The following is a 16,529-nucleotide window of genomic DNA, read 5'->3' on the forward strand; positions in this document are numbered from 1 at the left end:
CAGGCCAAAAGTAGTAAAGAATTTGATCAGAGCTCTAATTACAACTGGGCTTGTAATATTTCGCAAAAGGGATAGCTTCAGGGAAACAAGTTGCAGCACACATAACCATTAACAAGTACTGATTTCCAGATCTGGTTTTAGGCAATGGACCCACACAATCAATCGGCACCCTTTCAAAAGGTTCTCCAATGACAGGAACAGGACAAAGTGGAGCAGGAGGAATAACCTGATTGGGCTTTCCTGAATGATCATGTACTATTTGTAGTACATGTTGTCTGAATGGAGTAGGTATCACAATCTGATAAACACTTTCTGCCTCTGCATTAACATGGAGACCATTTTCACATCAACACACCTTGATCAAGGAAGAATGCAACTTGTTTATCACTGAGAATGTCTTTACTGCTTAACCCAGAGAAATGTTTACTTAGATTAGATTCTGCCTTCTAAGACTAAATTAATCTCAGCTGATGGCCAATTTACCAGCTTCCATATCCCCAATGTCTCTATTTTGTCTACAGTCCTTTGAAGAAACAAACGGAGGTGTTCTTAGCTAAGAATGAATCAGACAAATCAACTACATCTTCTAGAAGTTGAGCTCTAGCATGGGTGACAACACATGCTGGAAACACAGTAGAATGATTAGAAGATTCATCTGGTAAACTACAAGTCTTAGGACTATCCAGAACGTCTAACACTAGGAGCACTTTGCCCCCAGCAATGTCATTCCCCATAATAAATGTTACACCTTCAACAGGCAAAGGACAAACTCCAACTCTGTACAATCCAGTGGCTAGACTTGGACAACAAAACATGAAGGAACTTTCACATATTTCATTGCAATGCCATGGCAGAACACATGACAGAATGTTTGTTCTGAAAAAAACAACCCAGCTAAAACAAATGACTGGACAATCAAAACTGGACAATCTGCAATTAAATGACCATGCTTGTGGCAGAAACACTCATCAGAAAAACATGCAGACTGGGACGTTTTAGGCTGTTGTTCAGGCAACACAGACGAGTCTACCTTAGCTGTTTTATAAACAGGCTTATACGTTAGCATATACTCGTCAGCCAAAACTGCTGCTTCAGAAAGAGATGAAACCTTACATTCATTAAGATAGATGACTACATGCTCAGGCAAGCAATTTTTGAACTCTTCTAACAAAATTAGTTCATGCAGTGAAGCAAAGTCAGACACTTTATAAGCAGTGCACCATTTATTTATATAGTATTAAATTTTTGTCTGTATGCCTCTGGAACTAACTCACACAGTATGGCAGCTTTAACCAAGTCATATTGCAAACTATCATGCAATGGCAATGACGAACAAACCTCTTGGACCCACTAATTTACATTGCAGCAAGAGAGACCAGATCTCCCTAGGCCAGTTTAAAGCAGTAGCAATACATTTGAACACACCAAAGTATGTATCTACCTCAGCCTCGTTCAGTGGTGGCACGAGTGCGATATGTTTATTCACATCAAACGCAGGTGGATGAACAGCTGAAGGAGCAGGAGCAGATGCCACCAGAGTAGCTGCTAGAGAAGGCCGTGGAGAAGAAGGAGGAAGCAGTGCAATGTCCGGCTGGGCAGCTGGATGAGAAGCAATCTTCATTGCTCGAATCACCAATTCCCTAAGTCAGACCTCCCGATCAACATCAAGCTCCATCTTCTGAATGGCCAACTTTAAGTCCAGCTCTGCCTGTTGTGCATGTGCTTTTTCCTGAGCCTCCAACTGGAGATGTGTAATGTGCACCTTAGCACGAGCTTCATGAAGTGATCCTGAAGACCCAGGAGAAAAAGGGTCGAATCGAGGCAATGTTGCCCTGAGACCAACTTCAGGCTTAGCTTGCTCTGTAGCTACATCAACAGGAGTCACCGCCTTTTCAACATCACTCTCCACCACAGAAGTAGTAAAAGGCTGGGCAAACTCTAAAACACCCAATTCCCTCAACTTGTCAATGACCTTAATTCTAACATCTTTCTTAACAGACTGTCTGGCTATTTGAACTCCATAATATGCTGCTATCTCCAGTAAGTCATCCTTGTGACACTTCTCGATTGCCTCCAGGCTAGGTGAAGCAATGAACCACTGCAAGTCAAAGGTTGCCATACTGTACACATACATAAAGTTAGAACACCAGTGCTAGGCCACCCACAAACACCATGAGACAGTTCATTAATTTGATGTGATGATCTATGAATTAATCAATAATCCATCCCAGATGAACCCCCAAATGTTATGTTCCCACAAAAGGCTACAGTCCAGGGGAGAGTGTGGGGACAGCAACATGTGCGGTGTGAGTGGGTGGAGATGGCCAACCAGTGAGGAAACCGGAGTATACAGAAAACAGATTTAATTCAAGGACATCCACTTTCATACACAATAGTATACAATGGACACAAATGATTACAAAACACCAAGACAACAAACTAGGACGTTAAAGAACTGGACCAGCCTCGGAGAGAACACAGATGGCACCAAAGAAAATAAAATAAAAGAACTACACTAGCATGTATTTTTGTATCTTGTCTAACTAGCAAAAATAAAAGAGCTGACTGCTACTCTAAGCTAAACCAGACCAAAAGTACAGGGGGTGGTACCCACCTCTAAACTAGTGAGTCTAGACACTCAGACTACCTGCGTGTGGCAGTGTAAGTGTGCGCACATTCTAGACTTCCCAGTTCTTTCTCCCAGCAGGAAACCAGCTCAAACACAGTGGGGAGAAAGAGGAGACAGTAACAACAACCAATACCAAATGGTTAACAATGACAACAGCAATACATATAATGATAACATACATATAACAGCAAAGAGCTAAACTGGGACAGGAATGACTTCACAAAACAGTGATATCTAATTGAGCAGCACAGCGTGAACACAACAGTAAGCGAGCCGAAGGCTTCCACGCAAGTGCTGCCGTGCAGCTTTTGAACATGAAGTCCCGCAAAGTCCCATTGTGTCATATAGTCTGAGCACTGACAGGCTGACCCCCCACTTCTTCAACCTCTGCAGCAATGCTGGCAGCACTCATCTGCCTATTTTTTGAAGCCATCCTCTGGATATGACGCTGAACGCATGGACTCAACTTCTTTGGTTGACCCTGGCGAAGCCTGTTCCAAGTGGATCCTGTCCTGGAAAACCTCTGTATGACCTTGGCTACTGTACTATAGCTCAGTTTCAGGGTGTTAGCAAGCTTCTTATAGCCTAGGCCATCTTTGTGGAGAACAACAATTCTATTTATCACATCCTCTGAGAGTTCTTTGCCATGATGTACCATGTTAAATATACAGTGGCCAGAATGAGCAAATTGTACCCAAAACAACAAATTTAACAGACCTGCTCCCCGTTCACACCTGGAACCTTGTAACTCTAATGAGCCAACTATTTAGACATTAATGGCTGTGTGTTCAGTTATTTTCGGAGGACAGTAAATTTTTACTGCTATACAAGCTGTACACTGACTACTTTGTTATATCGAAGTTTCATTTCTGTAGTGCTGTCCCATGAAAAGATATAATAAAATATTTGTAGAAATATGAGGGGTCTACTCACTTTTGTGAGATACTGTATGTCTTATTGAAACACCTCATCACTGCTGCGTTAGGTGGCTAGTTGCAAGGTTGATCAATTAAAATCAGTCACACATGCATAAAAAACAGGAACCCTGGAAACAAATGACTACAAAACATAAATAATAATCTCCTGTGACACATACTCTATTAATGTTTTCAGCTGGAAGTTTTTTTCTGTTCTCAGAATGTTTTTCTGGGTACGTTCTCTAAAAACATTAAAACATTGTTTGAACATTAGATTAAAATGTTTTCTTTAAACATTATTAGAATTAGCAGGTAATGTTAGCCAAAGTTAGGGGAACATTCCAAGCTAGCTGGGAGATTTAACATTATCATAATATATTTTAAAAATATGTCACAGCACATTTTACAAGCATATTGTGAGTACTTAAAGAAACCTGAACAACTTCAGATTTCATTACAAAGAGAGAATAATAGTCCTGTTTCATTATTTTTGTGCAGCACAGTATACGAAACGTTCAATACAAACTACTGTATTATCATATTACTATCACAGTGGGGCAAAAAAGTATTTAGTCAGCTACTGATTGTGCAAGTTCTCCTACTTAGAAAGATGAGAGAGGTCTGTAATTTTCATCATAGGTACACTTCAACTATGAGAGACAAAATGAGAAAAAAATCCAGGAAATCAAATTGCAGGATTTTTAAAGAATTTATTTGTAAATTGTGGTGGAAAATAATTATTTGGTCACCCACAAACAAGCAAGATTTCTGGCTCTCACAGACCTGTAACTTCTTCTTTAAGAAGCTCTTCTGTCCTCCACTCATTACCTGTATTAATGGCACCTGTTTGACCTCGTTATCTGTATAAAAGACACAAACAGTCAGACTCCAAACTTAACCATGTCCAAGACCAAAGAGCTGTCGAAGGACACCAGGAAGAAAATTGCAGACCTGCACCAGGCTGGGAAGAGTGAATCTACAGTAGGCAAGCAGGTTGGTGTGAATAAATCAACTGTGGGAGCAATTGTAAGAAAATGGAAGACCTACAAGACCACTGATAATCTCCCTTGATCTGGGGCCCCACGCAAGATCTCATCCCATGGGGTCAAAATCATCATGAGAACAGTGAACAAAAGTCCCAGAACTACACGGAGGGACCTTATGAATGACCTGCAGAGAACTGGGACCAAAGTAACAAAGGCTATCCTCAGTAACACACTACGCCGAGAGAGACTCAAATCCTGCAGTGCCAGGCGTGTCCCCCCTGCTTAAGCCAGTACATGTCCAGGCCTGTCTGAAGTTTGCCAGAGAGCATATGAATGATCCAGAAGAGGATTGGGAGAATATCATGTGGTCAGATGAAATCAAAATAGAACTTTTTGGTAAAAACTCAACTCATCGTGTTTGGAGGAAGAAGAATGCTGAGTTGCATCCATACCTACTGTGAAGAATGGGGTTGGAAACATGGTTTGGAGCTGTTTTTCTGCAACTGAACAGGATGACTGATCCGTGTTAAGGGAAGAATGAACGGGGCCACATATTGTGAGATTTTAAGTCAAAACCTCCTTCCATCAGTGAGAGCATTGAAGATGGAACGTGGCTGGGTCTTCCAGCATGACAATGATCCCAAACACACCGCTCGGGCAACGAAGGAGTGGCTCCGTAACAAGCATTTCAAGGTCCTGGAGTGGCCAAAATACCAGCTACAGTGTGTGCAAACCTGGTGAAGACTTGCAGGAAACGTTTGACCTCTGTCATTGCCAACAAAGGTTATGTTCCAACTTATCAGATATCAGTAAAAGTAAATATTTTGAAATTTCATGTATTGTGAAAATTTTTATCTGCTGTGCATATGACAATAAAAATCTTGAATCTTGAATCTTGCACAATGCACACCTCTGTTGCAGTGAAACAGTCTTAGTCTATAAGCTTGCACACATGCGTTCATCAAGATACAAAGTAAATGTGCCCTCATAGGTACAATAGTGGTTTTAAGGTCAATTTTCTGAGAATGCAAAATACATCTCCTTCGGGATCAATAAAGTGTCTGTCTGTCTGTCTGTCTGTCTGTCTGTCTGTCTATCTGTCTAATTGTCTATCTGCCTGCCTTTCAGTTGCAGTGTCTTGTCTGTGATATAGTATACCAGCTGGTGACAGAATGGCAGAGAATGAAGAAAACAACTACCAAGAAAACATCTCACAGAAGTCACCCACTTCTGAAAATGAGACTGGGGTTTGGAAAACAATTGCTCGGACCATGTTGATTCGGGGAGGAAAAAACAAAAAAAGAGATAATGAAGTCTGTGAGACAGAGGTCACCAGTCCTACATGTAGCACAGAGTCTCCTGACACACCAAGTAAAAGATTTTTTCTTTTTTAAATACCAATTTAAAAGCTATGTTTTGATGTAGGGGCTGGAAAGAAATGGAGTCTCTGGTACAAGATGTATGTAACAATAGCACAAAAAAGATGAATAGCTCTGAAAGGTGTAAAATGAATAGATTTTTTTGCAGTTTACATTTATCTAGCTCTAAATTATAAAATTGCTTAGCGAATTATGATAAATTACCAAGATTATGTAATCCCATATACATCTAATTATAATTTGTTTCAGACTTTCAATAATGTGTTATATGCCACCTAAATTTTAGATTTCAGATCCAGAAGTGATTTTGGGAAGTAAGAGAGAATAGTTATTTAGTCTGTGACTGATTTGCGAGTCTCTCTTTTTGTTTTTTAGGTCCTCGAAAAGAAGAGGGCATCTTTAGGCACCTCTCAGCTTTAAGAAGAAGTTTCAATAATGGACAAAAAAACAGGAGAAAAAGCAACTGGGAGTCCACAGAGAAGCCTGTAACAGACAGACGGAACAGTAAGGACTTTAAGATCCCTTTCAGACAGAACATTCCTCTCAAACCCCTGTCAGGTAAGTGTCTTTACTTTTAACCAGTTTCTTTTGATATGTATAATTCTGCTCAGTAATTTTAAAGTAAAAGTTTAATAGCATAGTGACAATTGTAGGATTTTTTTAGGTGGGGCCATAGTATGGCCACAATTCCTGTTCTGGTGCCAAATAAATTAATTAAAAATCAGAGATGTCCTTAATCAAGATGCAAAACAGGGATTCATGAGGTCCAAGAGGTTAATTAGAGGTTCCCAGATCCCCCAGTCTGAGAATTTCTAATTAACCTCTTGGATCCCATGAATGTCTCAATCAAAATTAAAATTCAAAATTAAAAACAAAAATTCTGGTGGGATCCCTAAAAATAAACAGATTATGATGTATATAGGCTTATATAGACTTCACATATAATTGTTGAATTTCTGTCTTTGGTATTTTCAACTAACTACTAACTGAAGAGCCACCCTATACTGGAACTGTGCTGAGGATAGCTCTGAAAAACTTTTCAATATACCACAGCATATTTGTAAATCTGAAAACTTGCCCAGTTTCCCTTAAGATGAGTGGAAAGTGTGAACTGTTACTACCAAAGACAAGTGTAAGGTCATAGTTGTGTGGAGGAATGCATTACCAAAGTAGAAAAGAGCTTTTTCAAAAGAAGAGTGGTTAAACCAACCATTTTGTTGCCAGTGCAGTTAGCATCAGCGCTGCTGTTTGAGTCAGTTGTCAGCCAGTAAATACTGAAGTAGCCAACCAAAATGGCATACCCCTAATACACACACACACACACACACACACACACACACACACACACACACACACACACACACACACACACACACATTTACATATATACACATACTACTCATTCCATATATTATTCATTGTGTTTTACATTTCAGTTGATTTTACAAACTTATAAAAACAAAAAATGTAATGAGTTCAAAAATCATCCTAATATGGGGGGATCTGCAGACTTTCATCCTAATATGGGTTTTTTTTAGAGATTATAAAACATTTTTTTTACGTTGACATGATTTAACATAAAATAAAGCAGTGCTTTATGAGAAATGAGAATAACATACAGGGAAGCAAGTAATTTGAGCTTGTTGAGTTCAACAACTATACCAGTACAAAGTGGGTTCCTTTCAAGTATTTTGACTTGTTAAAAATCCATTGCTTACTGTACCAAGTGCAGAAGGTTAATATGTACAGTGTACAAATTTGATATTCTAAAATCTCTGACCATCATTTGTGTTTCTGCTAAAAGGCCTATACTGGCTTTGCAATGCTTATCATGCTTGGACCCTGATGACTGCCTCTTGCAAAATCATTTGTGTGTGGTTGCAGCAGTCCACAGAAATCAATGTGTTCTAAATAAATTTGAGACAAAATGAGATGTCAAGTGAAAGAGGAAAGAGGATTCTTTTTTAAAATTCTCCTTGGCATAGTCATCATTCACATTCAAATGAAATTTCACTGAAAGGTACGCATGTAAGTTTGCATGTATTTTAATCATGACATGGTTGGAGTGACAAGAGAGGATGAGCATTTTAGTAGCCAAACAATTTATACTGGGCCCTGTTCTCCTGTGGCCCCTCCCTGGATCCTCTCTATCATGTTATATTCCATGAGCATTGTACATGTGCAACATTAGCCAAGCTGAGAAATTCATTTTGGTCTTTCCTTTTTTACAGTTTTGGAAATTGATGAACTTTTAAAGAGAGGTGATTTGGAAATGGCCTATCTTAACCTGCTGTCTCTACGGCTGGAGATTAAGCATGACCTAAAAGCTCAGAGTGAGAAGACCCCTTCAGTGGCGTTACCTAATAAAGAGAAAGACTTGAGTATGCTCTTTATGACCCTGAGGACAAAACTGACTGATATTGTCCGACGTTCCTGTGACTCAACCTCCAGTGAGCTGCTGATGCTCACTGCCCACATCATCCAGGAGGAGGAAAAGCAAGAGGGAGATCCAGGAGGGATGAGGGGATGGATGGATGCCTGGAAAGCTGCAGTAAAGGACAGGGTGAGAGACACACTCACGGGGGTTCATCTGGACAGCTGTGAAAACAATGCTTCGTGGTTGGCAGAGCACTTGGGGCTTCTGGGTAAAGTGATGGTGGAACTGCTGGAGAAAGTGAAGACAGAGCTTGTTACCTCATACCCACCAAGCTTTCACGTATTTAACACCTATGTTTCATCATGTCATGAAGTTGTAAAAAAACATCTCAGAGAGCTTCTGGGAAAAGTCACAGAACTTAAAGATTATTATGCCATTCTGGATTTCGCCATCAACAGCTATCACAGGTAAGGAGCTGTACTGAGTATATATAAGTATATGAAACTGAAGTTGATTGCATTTGCAGCCATATTAACACAAAATGTTGTAAATCTGATGTTACAGTGAGAAGATCCTTGGTAGTCCCTCTTTGCAGCCAGAGATGAATGAGCAGAAGACTCTTACAGTACCTGATGACTTTCTAGATCAGATTAGGAAAAAATACTGTAACTGTCTACAGGTGAGAAAAATGGCACAGCTATAGGAACTTGATCTATAAGTGAGTTCATTTCATTTCTAGTTTTGTTGCTTTTCTTTATTTCGTGCTTTCATCAATTTGTTTACAATTCTTTTATCAGGAGGGACTTCAGGCCTCACTGGAAAATGTCATTAAACTAGAAGAGGAGGAAGTGTGGAAAAAGAAAGGAACACCAGAGAGAACAGAAGATGGAAGATTCCTCACCAGTCATATTCACATGAACATTTCTACAGTACGTGAAGCAAATTTCTTTGAGGAATCATTGCATAGTTTTATATTACATGTTTTTTCTGTGATTGCATTGTGTGATTTTGCAATAATTGCTGTATTTACAGTTTAATACATAACAATTAAGGTTGCACTGTTCTTGAGTTTTTATTACATTATATGGCCAATTCTGAATCTGATTTCTTTACAAAATATTGGCCAATGGCTGCATTTTGGCCAATTTTTATTGGACTTCATCTAACCAAAGCTCACACTTTTTGGGTTAATTAAACCCCTAAAACATACTACCACATTTTCATCACTTTTTATCAGCTAAAATTGCAATATAAGCAACATTATTTGCTGATTGGTGTTTTGAAGAAAATCTGCCAATCTTGGCTGAGTCCAGTTGTGCATCCCTAATAATCACAATTATTCTATTATATATTTTTGGTGAAAATATAGCCATACCAGTACAATGTGAAGGTAATTTACACAAAATCCATTTTGTTCATGTTTAGTTGATAGCAAGCCTTGTGAAGAAATCTGAGAAGATTGATGAAATTCTGAAAATAAGGGTCCTGTGCTGCTGTCTGGAAGAATTGAAGCGATTCCCCAAAAGGTAAAACAAACCCTACAAGATGCCCTTATAACTGATTCATGTTGCGTTGCTCTGTGCTTTAAATATCTATGCTCTGTATATAAAGCCAACCAATTTCAAATTCATTTTACTTAAGTTGTGAAAAAAACACTTGCTGTTCTCTTTTTCACCTGCTGCTTAGATTTGAGGAAGAGTTTACAAAGCAGAGTTCCTCTTTGTTGGAATCAGACTTACTGGACTGTTGTCTATGGGCTAAATATCACGTTGCATACATTAACAGCTTCAGCTCACTCATGTAAGTCTCTGCATGATTTCACACAAATTTTTCTATTTAGTCTTTAGAGTTTCATGAAATCTTGTAATGTGAGCAGTTTCTAGAAGATGAAGATGTCCCGTAGTTATGTTGGTTGTGGTTCAGTAATCCTGTTTCTGGTGTGGATCTACAGAGAGCACTTGGAAAACCACAGAGGCAGCTGTTCAGATCAGCTGGAGCACCTGGTGACGGAGGTAGACGGGCTGATTCTGCGACTGAGACAAGCTCTGCTGGAACAGTTTAGAGTTGAAACTGAGGTGGGCTGCAGTGAATATGATAATAGATTTAAATGTTTGTACATTGTTGTTCTGTTTAATTGTTATCATTATATGCACTGATTTCTTTGCTTTTTCATTCAGTGTAATGCACAATTTAAAAAGTGGATCTAGGTTATCTAATTAAATGTACAACAATTTGTTTCAGCCCTTCAAGGAGAGCTTGATGACCAAGATGTGGCTCAACACAGATGATGATTTCAATGAAATAATCAACAGAATCGAGACCTACTCCGGTCACAGCAAATCCATGAAATCTTCACCTGCGCAAGTGAGTCTGATCTGTTGGACTGTGTAAGTTACTTTGGAATAAAAGTTTCTTGCAAACTCTCATAACACTTTCATGTCTACAGTCCTTCACCAATGACCTGCATTACCATGTGGTGAAGGAGTACATTTCTGAGCTTCTGAAGAGTAAGTACTCATGCAAAGGCAAGAAGAATGATCTTGCTGCTGCTAAGATTAAAGAACAGTGGGATCAACTCAGAAAACTGTTCTCTGAAATGGTAAGACACAGTCTATTGTATATTCATTCAGGTGGAAGATCAAACTGTTTCAAAGTCAAAAACAGTATTTTTTCTGCACTCAGGGATCAACCTTAAATTGGCTTCACCCACTAGGTGATCAGCTAACTGAAATCATTGAGCAGGAGAATGAGAAAGACATAAAAAATCTTTTACCAGCTTTGGTTGAAAATTACCCAGACATCAGGTAAACATGTTGTTTCATTTTTGTTTATCACTGTTGTGTGATAATGCATACATTTACCCTTAAATATTATGTAATATTGTGTACATTTCAGATGACATACTCTTCCTAAACATTTTTTCAATGTCTAGTGAGAAACAACTGTCAGCCATTCTATACTTCAGAGACAAAGGTATCGTGACCTATTCGAAAAAAAACCTGGTCATTCGGCACTTTATTGAGCTAAAACAAAATTCTGGAAAGCAAAATCATGAACACACCTTCTTCAGTGATATTAAGGTAAGTTTTACAATTATACTGTGTGCTCACTAGATGTCCTACGTTGCATTACTTTTGGTTTTGGTTTGAGGGGCCTGGCTTGTATGTTTAGGTAGCTTTTAGTGATTTGCATTAATGACATGTTGTTCACAATGTACTGGATACTCTCGTCGTTATGAAAACTTGTTATTTATTTATTCAGCATGCACCATCTCTCATTAACGCTTTATGTCCTTTCTCTCATTTCCAGTGAGAAAGTTGTCAGCCCACTGCCCTTTCAAGAAATAGTGAGTCTTGATGACCTCATTGCTGACCTTACTTGTGCTGAAATACATACATCAATTAAGCTAATAACTAAATATTGCTGTGAAACCAGTTGATGTAGGAGAGCATCAGTGTACCCTGAAATGGATGGCTAATGCTGTATTTTTATTTGTAAATAATTATAAACAGGTGGATTAATGCTAACAAGGTTTGGCCATAATAATCCCTTTTTATATTAATATTCTACACTACATCAGAAATTTTCCAACCTCCATGTTGATTATTAAGGTACGCCAGTTACTTCCTGGATCCCACCGGCCATTATTCCCCATTATCCCAGGTACATCATCTTAATTCACCATTTACATCTCAGGGCCCAACACAGACAGTTGAGTATTCTAGCAAACCGAATACATACATCTCCAGTCTTACCTTCAATCTAGCAGACTTCACACTGTCCAAATGAACTTGGACTAAAACCAGACTTACCACACAGAGCAGATGTATAAGATGTTTGATCATCCCAAAAGAGTTTTCAATATAATTTAATCCCAATAAAAATAGCAATTATTACAGATCATTGCAAACTGCTCTATTTAAGTACAGCAGATGAGTTATTATAGACAGACAGTTGCAGCTATATTATGTATTCATAGGATTCAGAAACTCAGCGTCACTATGGATATTTTTAAAAGAGAACTGAAAATGGGCAATATGTGGTGTCCATCTTTGTCATAATCCTTTTAAAATGTGTTTATTCCACCGATTAAATTCAGGAACTTGTAGACTTATACATTTCTTTGTATAAGCGACACTATGTATGATTTGGGGAATTGGAAATATGTGATCTCATGCAACATACAAGAACATTTTGTAACATCAACTTTCATTTAATGTTTGCCATGCAATATGTAAATTTATACCTGCTTGGCCTACTTCCAATGAATTTACTTCCATTAATAACACTGCATTATAATAATACTACATAATATAATAATAATAATAATAATAATAATAATAATAATAATAATAATAATAGATTACTAATCACAGATTCATAATGTCAGTCTGTTAACATATCTAAATATTGTTCATTAATCCCACTAAATCTCAATATAGTTAAAGGAAGCATTAAAGAGAACAGATGACTGTGCATTCTTAAAGATATCATAGTAAGCTGCTCCTGTGATCACAGTCTGCTACTAATGTCAGAAAGAATGCTTTTGATGCTTACATATCAATCAACAAATAAGAAAGTAGTCAAAACTACAATTCCATTGAAACAAAGTCTTTTAGGGTGGTTTGATGTGAAGTGCTCCCTTCTAGGGAGACTGATGGAGATGCTAACTCCAACAGACAATACTTAAACAGACATGACCTTTCACTTCCAGTGGCCACAGCCAGTTTAAAAGTAGTGTAATAATAAAAATAATAATGACATTGCTATTAACATTGCTAGTTGTTGCTATAGTAACAATGAGATTAGGAAAAGAAGAAACTCATCTTCACTTTTCGATCATATGTGATTATAGTCTTAAAATATGAATATCAGTTTAACCTCAGTTTAACCTACAGGGCCAGAATCAGGTCATTTGCTGCATCAGAATGATTTCAACCACTATGTTTATTCTACAGAAATATTCATACACATCTGTGATGTAGATTCTTTTTTTGTACTGTGTATTTACTGTGAGTTCTTTCTTGAGTAATCACTCTGTGTACATATGCGTCATTAACACTAAAGACGGCTGTTTGAATGATCAGCAGATTTTCAGCCCTTTCAAAAATGCCTGAGACATGCATTTCTATTTACATGTTGCATGCTCTGACTCACTCTGACTTGATGCTGTGTGGCTTTATTTTATATTTCCTCTCTCAATTATTGTTACTGTAAGATATTATTTGTTAGTTCCTTTCTAGGTAAATAATAATAATAATATATATAATAATTATAATGTGTAGGAAGGTTTAGTGGAGACAAATGTTTGCCTTGTTTTGGTAGAAAGAACATGAATTTTACTAGAGTGTGTACTGTTTCTAATACTAATGTTGAAAATTATGAAAGTAGCAAAAACAAATTGTAAACTTTTCTGAGAAAAACAAGGCCTATACTGTTTACAGTAGTAAACTCATTTTAATTTTAAATATGTGCAGACTTCAATTAGATATAGTTTAATGTACTTGAGTATGTTTAACTGTTGACCCAAGTATATCTTTAGATCCATACCCCACACAGTCTTTGTGATGATTTTGACACATCACTTATCCTTTCTTTTGTTTCTCTGTACTTTTTTCCAGTCTCTACATTTAATACAGTATGTTTTTACATATTTAAGAAAGTACTGTTTTTGTACTGTGTACTCACCATGGGTTCTGTCTTGTGTATCTGTATGTACACAGCATTAACACTAGAGGGAGAGAGCTTTTTGAATTATCAGCAGCTATTCAGCCTACAGTTATGATAACTGACCTTAAGATATTATTTTAATATATACTTATTCTTTTCTTACTTTTAAACATACTGATGACAGCTATGTGGGAGGGTTTCATAAAAGCCAAATATTTACATTGTTTTGGTGGAAGGGATATTCATTTAACCATGTTACCATGATGTTACTGATATCAAAAATGCTCAAAAATGTGGTAAAAACAAAATGTGAAATTATAACTTTTAAAATCAATTCATATTCTACTAGATAATGTTAAATGCATCTATGTCTTTTTACTTTCTGTGTGATTAGAATAGATCCTGTTTAGCTTTAGCCACTGGGAGAGAGCCTCACAGAGACAGGCAGAGTTGTGAATCGCACTGATTCAAGACTTGATTGTTGTCTGTGAGGTTTTCTAGTGATAAATTTATATGACAGGTGTGAATTACAGAGGCTTCAGAAAAAAATGACGGAACTGTGGAGTTGGTGGAGATTCTGCGATTCTATAGAAGATCAGACCACAACCTGATAAGCACAGTTCTCTCAACCTACCATAGCAAAAGACATTATATCACATTCACTCCATATGTCTCAAATGTTTCTTTAAATCACTTCCACATGAATAAACTATATTACATCGTCACATTTTGTCACTCAGTTTATTTGCTTTGTTGCTGTATCTGTGTTAATTGGAATATGTTTTATGTAAATGATGTACATACTTTATTTGAATCAAGTAAATTTAATGCATCCTTTTTCATTTTACTGCTTGCATTATTCTCCCAGTATCTGCTGTATTGTTCTGTCTGTCCTCATTACAAACAGTCTGCGCTCATTGCTATTCCTATATTCAGTCAGAATGTCTGTGTGAGATTGTGTCCAAGCATATCTGCATTGGATTGAGTACTTCAGACTGGTAGGGCTGAAGGAAAGCTAGAGTGAGAACCTGTTTGTTAGGTTGAAACGTCTCCCACACAGGAATCAGAAATGAGGTAAAACAGTAAAAGGAACAGGACCTAATAGAGACAAAGTAGAAATAACATAGAAATGACATTACTGACATGGCACTGTTTTCACATTGATATTCATAACTGGAGATATATGGAAGAAAAACAAACCTGGATTTTCTGAGATCCAAACCTCAGTCTTGTTATATCTATTATTGAGTGAAGGAGAGGCATGTAGGTTTTCATTGGTAGGAGTATGAGGATGGGGAGACAGCGGTGGTTCATTGGTAGGGGATGAGGATGGGGAATCAGCACTGGATCATCCATAGGAGTATGAGGATGGGGAGACAGCGCTGGTTCATTGGTAGGAGTATGAGGATGGGGAGACAGCGCCGGTTCATTGGTAGGAGTATGAGGATGGGGAGACAGTGCTGGTTCATTGGTAGGAGTATGAGCATGGGGAGACAGAGCTGGCTCATTGGTAGGGTTATGAGGATAGGGAGACCGCGCTGGTTCATTGGTAGGGTATAAGGAAGGGGAGACAATGCTGTTTCATTAGTATGGTATGAGGATGGGGAGACAGTGCTTGTTCGTTGGTAGGGTATGAGGATGGGGAGACAGCGCTGGTTCATTAGTAGTGTATGAGGATGGGGAGACAGTGCTGGCTGATTGGTTTGGGTAGGAGGATGGGGAGAAAGTGCTGGTTCATTAGTAGGGTATAAGGAAGGGGAGACAATGCTGTTTCATTAGTATGGTATGAGGATGGGGAGACAGCCCTGGTTCATTGGTAGGAGTATGAGGATGGGGAGACAGCGCTGGTTCATTGGTAGGAGGATGAGGATGGGGAGACAGCGCTGGTTCATTGGTAGGAGTATGGGGATGGGGAGACAGCGCTGGTTCATTGGTAGGAGTATGAGGAAGGGGAGACAGTGCTGGTTCATTGGTAGGGAATGAGGATGGGGAGACAGCGCTGGTTCATTAGTAGGGTATGAGGATGGGGAGACAGTGCTGGCTGATTGGTTTGGGTATGAGGATGGGGAGACAGCACTGGGTCATTGGTAGGAGTATGAGGATGGGGAGACAGTGCTGGCTCAATGGTAGGGGTATGAGGATAGGGAGACAGCGCTGGTTCATTGGTAGGGAATGAGGATGGGGAGACAGCGCTGGTTCATTAGTAGGGTATGAGGATGGGGAGACAGTGCTGGCTGATTGGTTTGGGTATGAGGATGGGGAGACAGCACTGGGTCATTGGTAGGAATATGAGGATGGGGAGACAGTGCTGGTTTATTGGTAGGGTATTAGGATGGGGCGACAGCACTGCTTCATTGGTAGGAGTATGAGGATGGGGAGACAGCACTGGTTCATTAGAAGGGTATAAGGAAGGGGGGACAACGCTGGTTCATTAGTAGGGGTATGAGGATGGGGAGACAGCACTGGTTCATTAGTAGGGTATAAGGAAGAGGAGACAGTGCTGGTTCGTTGGTAGGAGAATGACCATGGGGAGACAGCATTGATTCATTGGTAGAGTATGAGGATGGGGAG

At 38.7% G+C, this 16,529-nt stretch overlaps 1 protein-coding gene across 3 annotated transcripts in view; it reads left to right on the plus strand.

Moving 5' to 3' along the window:
- LOC108443940 (exocyst complex component 3-like) overlaps positions 1–14,683 on the plus strand; it is a 19,476-nt gene extending 4,793 nt beyond the window's left edge. For 2 of the 3 annotated variants that reach the window (XM_017724867.2, XM_037538625.1), the window contains exons 2-14: positions 5,661–5,903; positions 6,287–6,469; positions 8,143–8,755; positions 8,853–8,967; positions 9,086–9,217; positions 9,714–9,814; positions 9,975–10,088; positions 10,240–10,363; positions 10,530–10,652; positions 10,735–10,887; positions 10,971–11,092; positions 11,221–11,368; positions 11,598–14,683. In XM_017724867.2, the coding sequence (XP_017580356.1) occupies positions 5,705–5,903; positions 6,287–6,469; positions 8,143–8,755; positions 8,853–8,967; positions 9,086–9,217; positions 9,714–9,814; positions 9,975–10,088; positions 10,240–10,363; positions 10,530–10,652; positions 10,735–10,887; positions 10,971–11,092; positions 11,221–11,368; positions 11,598–11,600 (2,130 nt within the window). In that variant the 5' untranslated portion in view covers positions 5,661–5,704 and the 3' untranslated portion in view covers positions 11,601–14,683. Of the gene's footprint in view, positions 1–141; positions 285–5,660; positions 5,904–6,286; positions 6,470–8,142; positions 8,756–8,852; positions 8,968–9,085; positions 9,218–9,713; positions 9,815–9,974; positions 10,089–10,239; positions 10,364–10,529; positions 10,653–10,734; positions 10,888–10,970; positions 11,093–11,220; positions 11,369–11,597 lie in introns of all 3 variants that reach the window. The other variant, XM_037538624.1, reaches the window with a different exon arrangement.
- The last annotated feature ends 1,846 nt before the right edge of the window (positions 14,684–16,529 follow it).

This window comes from Pygocentrus nattereri, chromosome 5 (genome assembly GCF_015220715.1).
Source record: "Pygocentrus nattereri isolate fPygNat1 chromosome 5, fPygNat1.pri, whole genome shotgun sequence".
NCBI classification, from domain to species: Eukaryota; Metazoa; Chordata; class Actinopteri; order Characiformes; family Serrasalmidae; genus Pygocentrus; species Pygocentrus nattereri.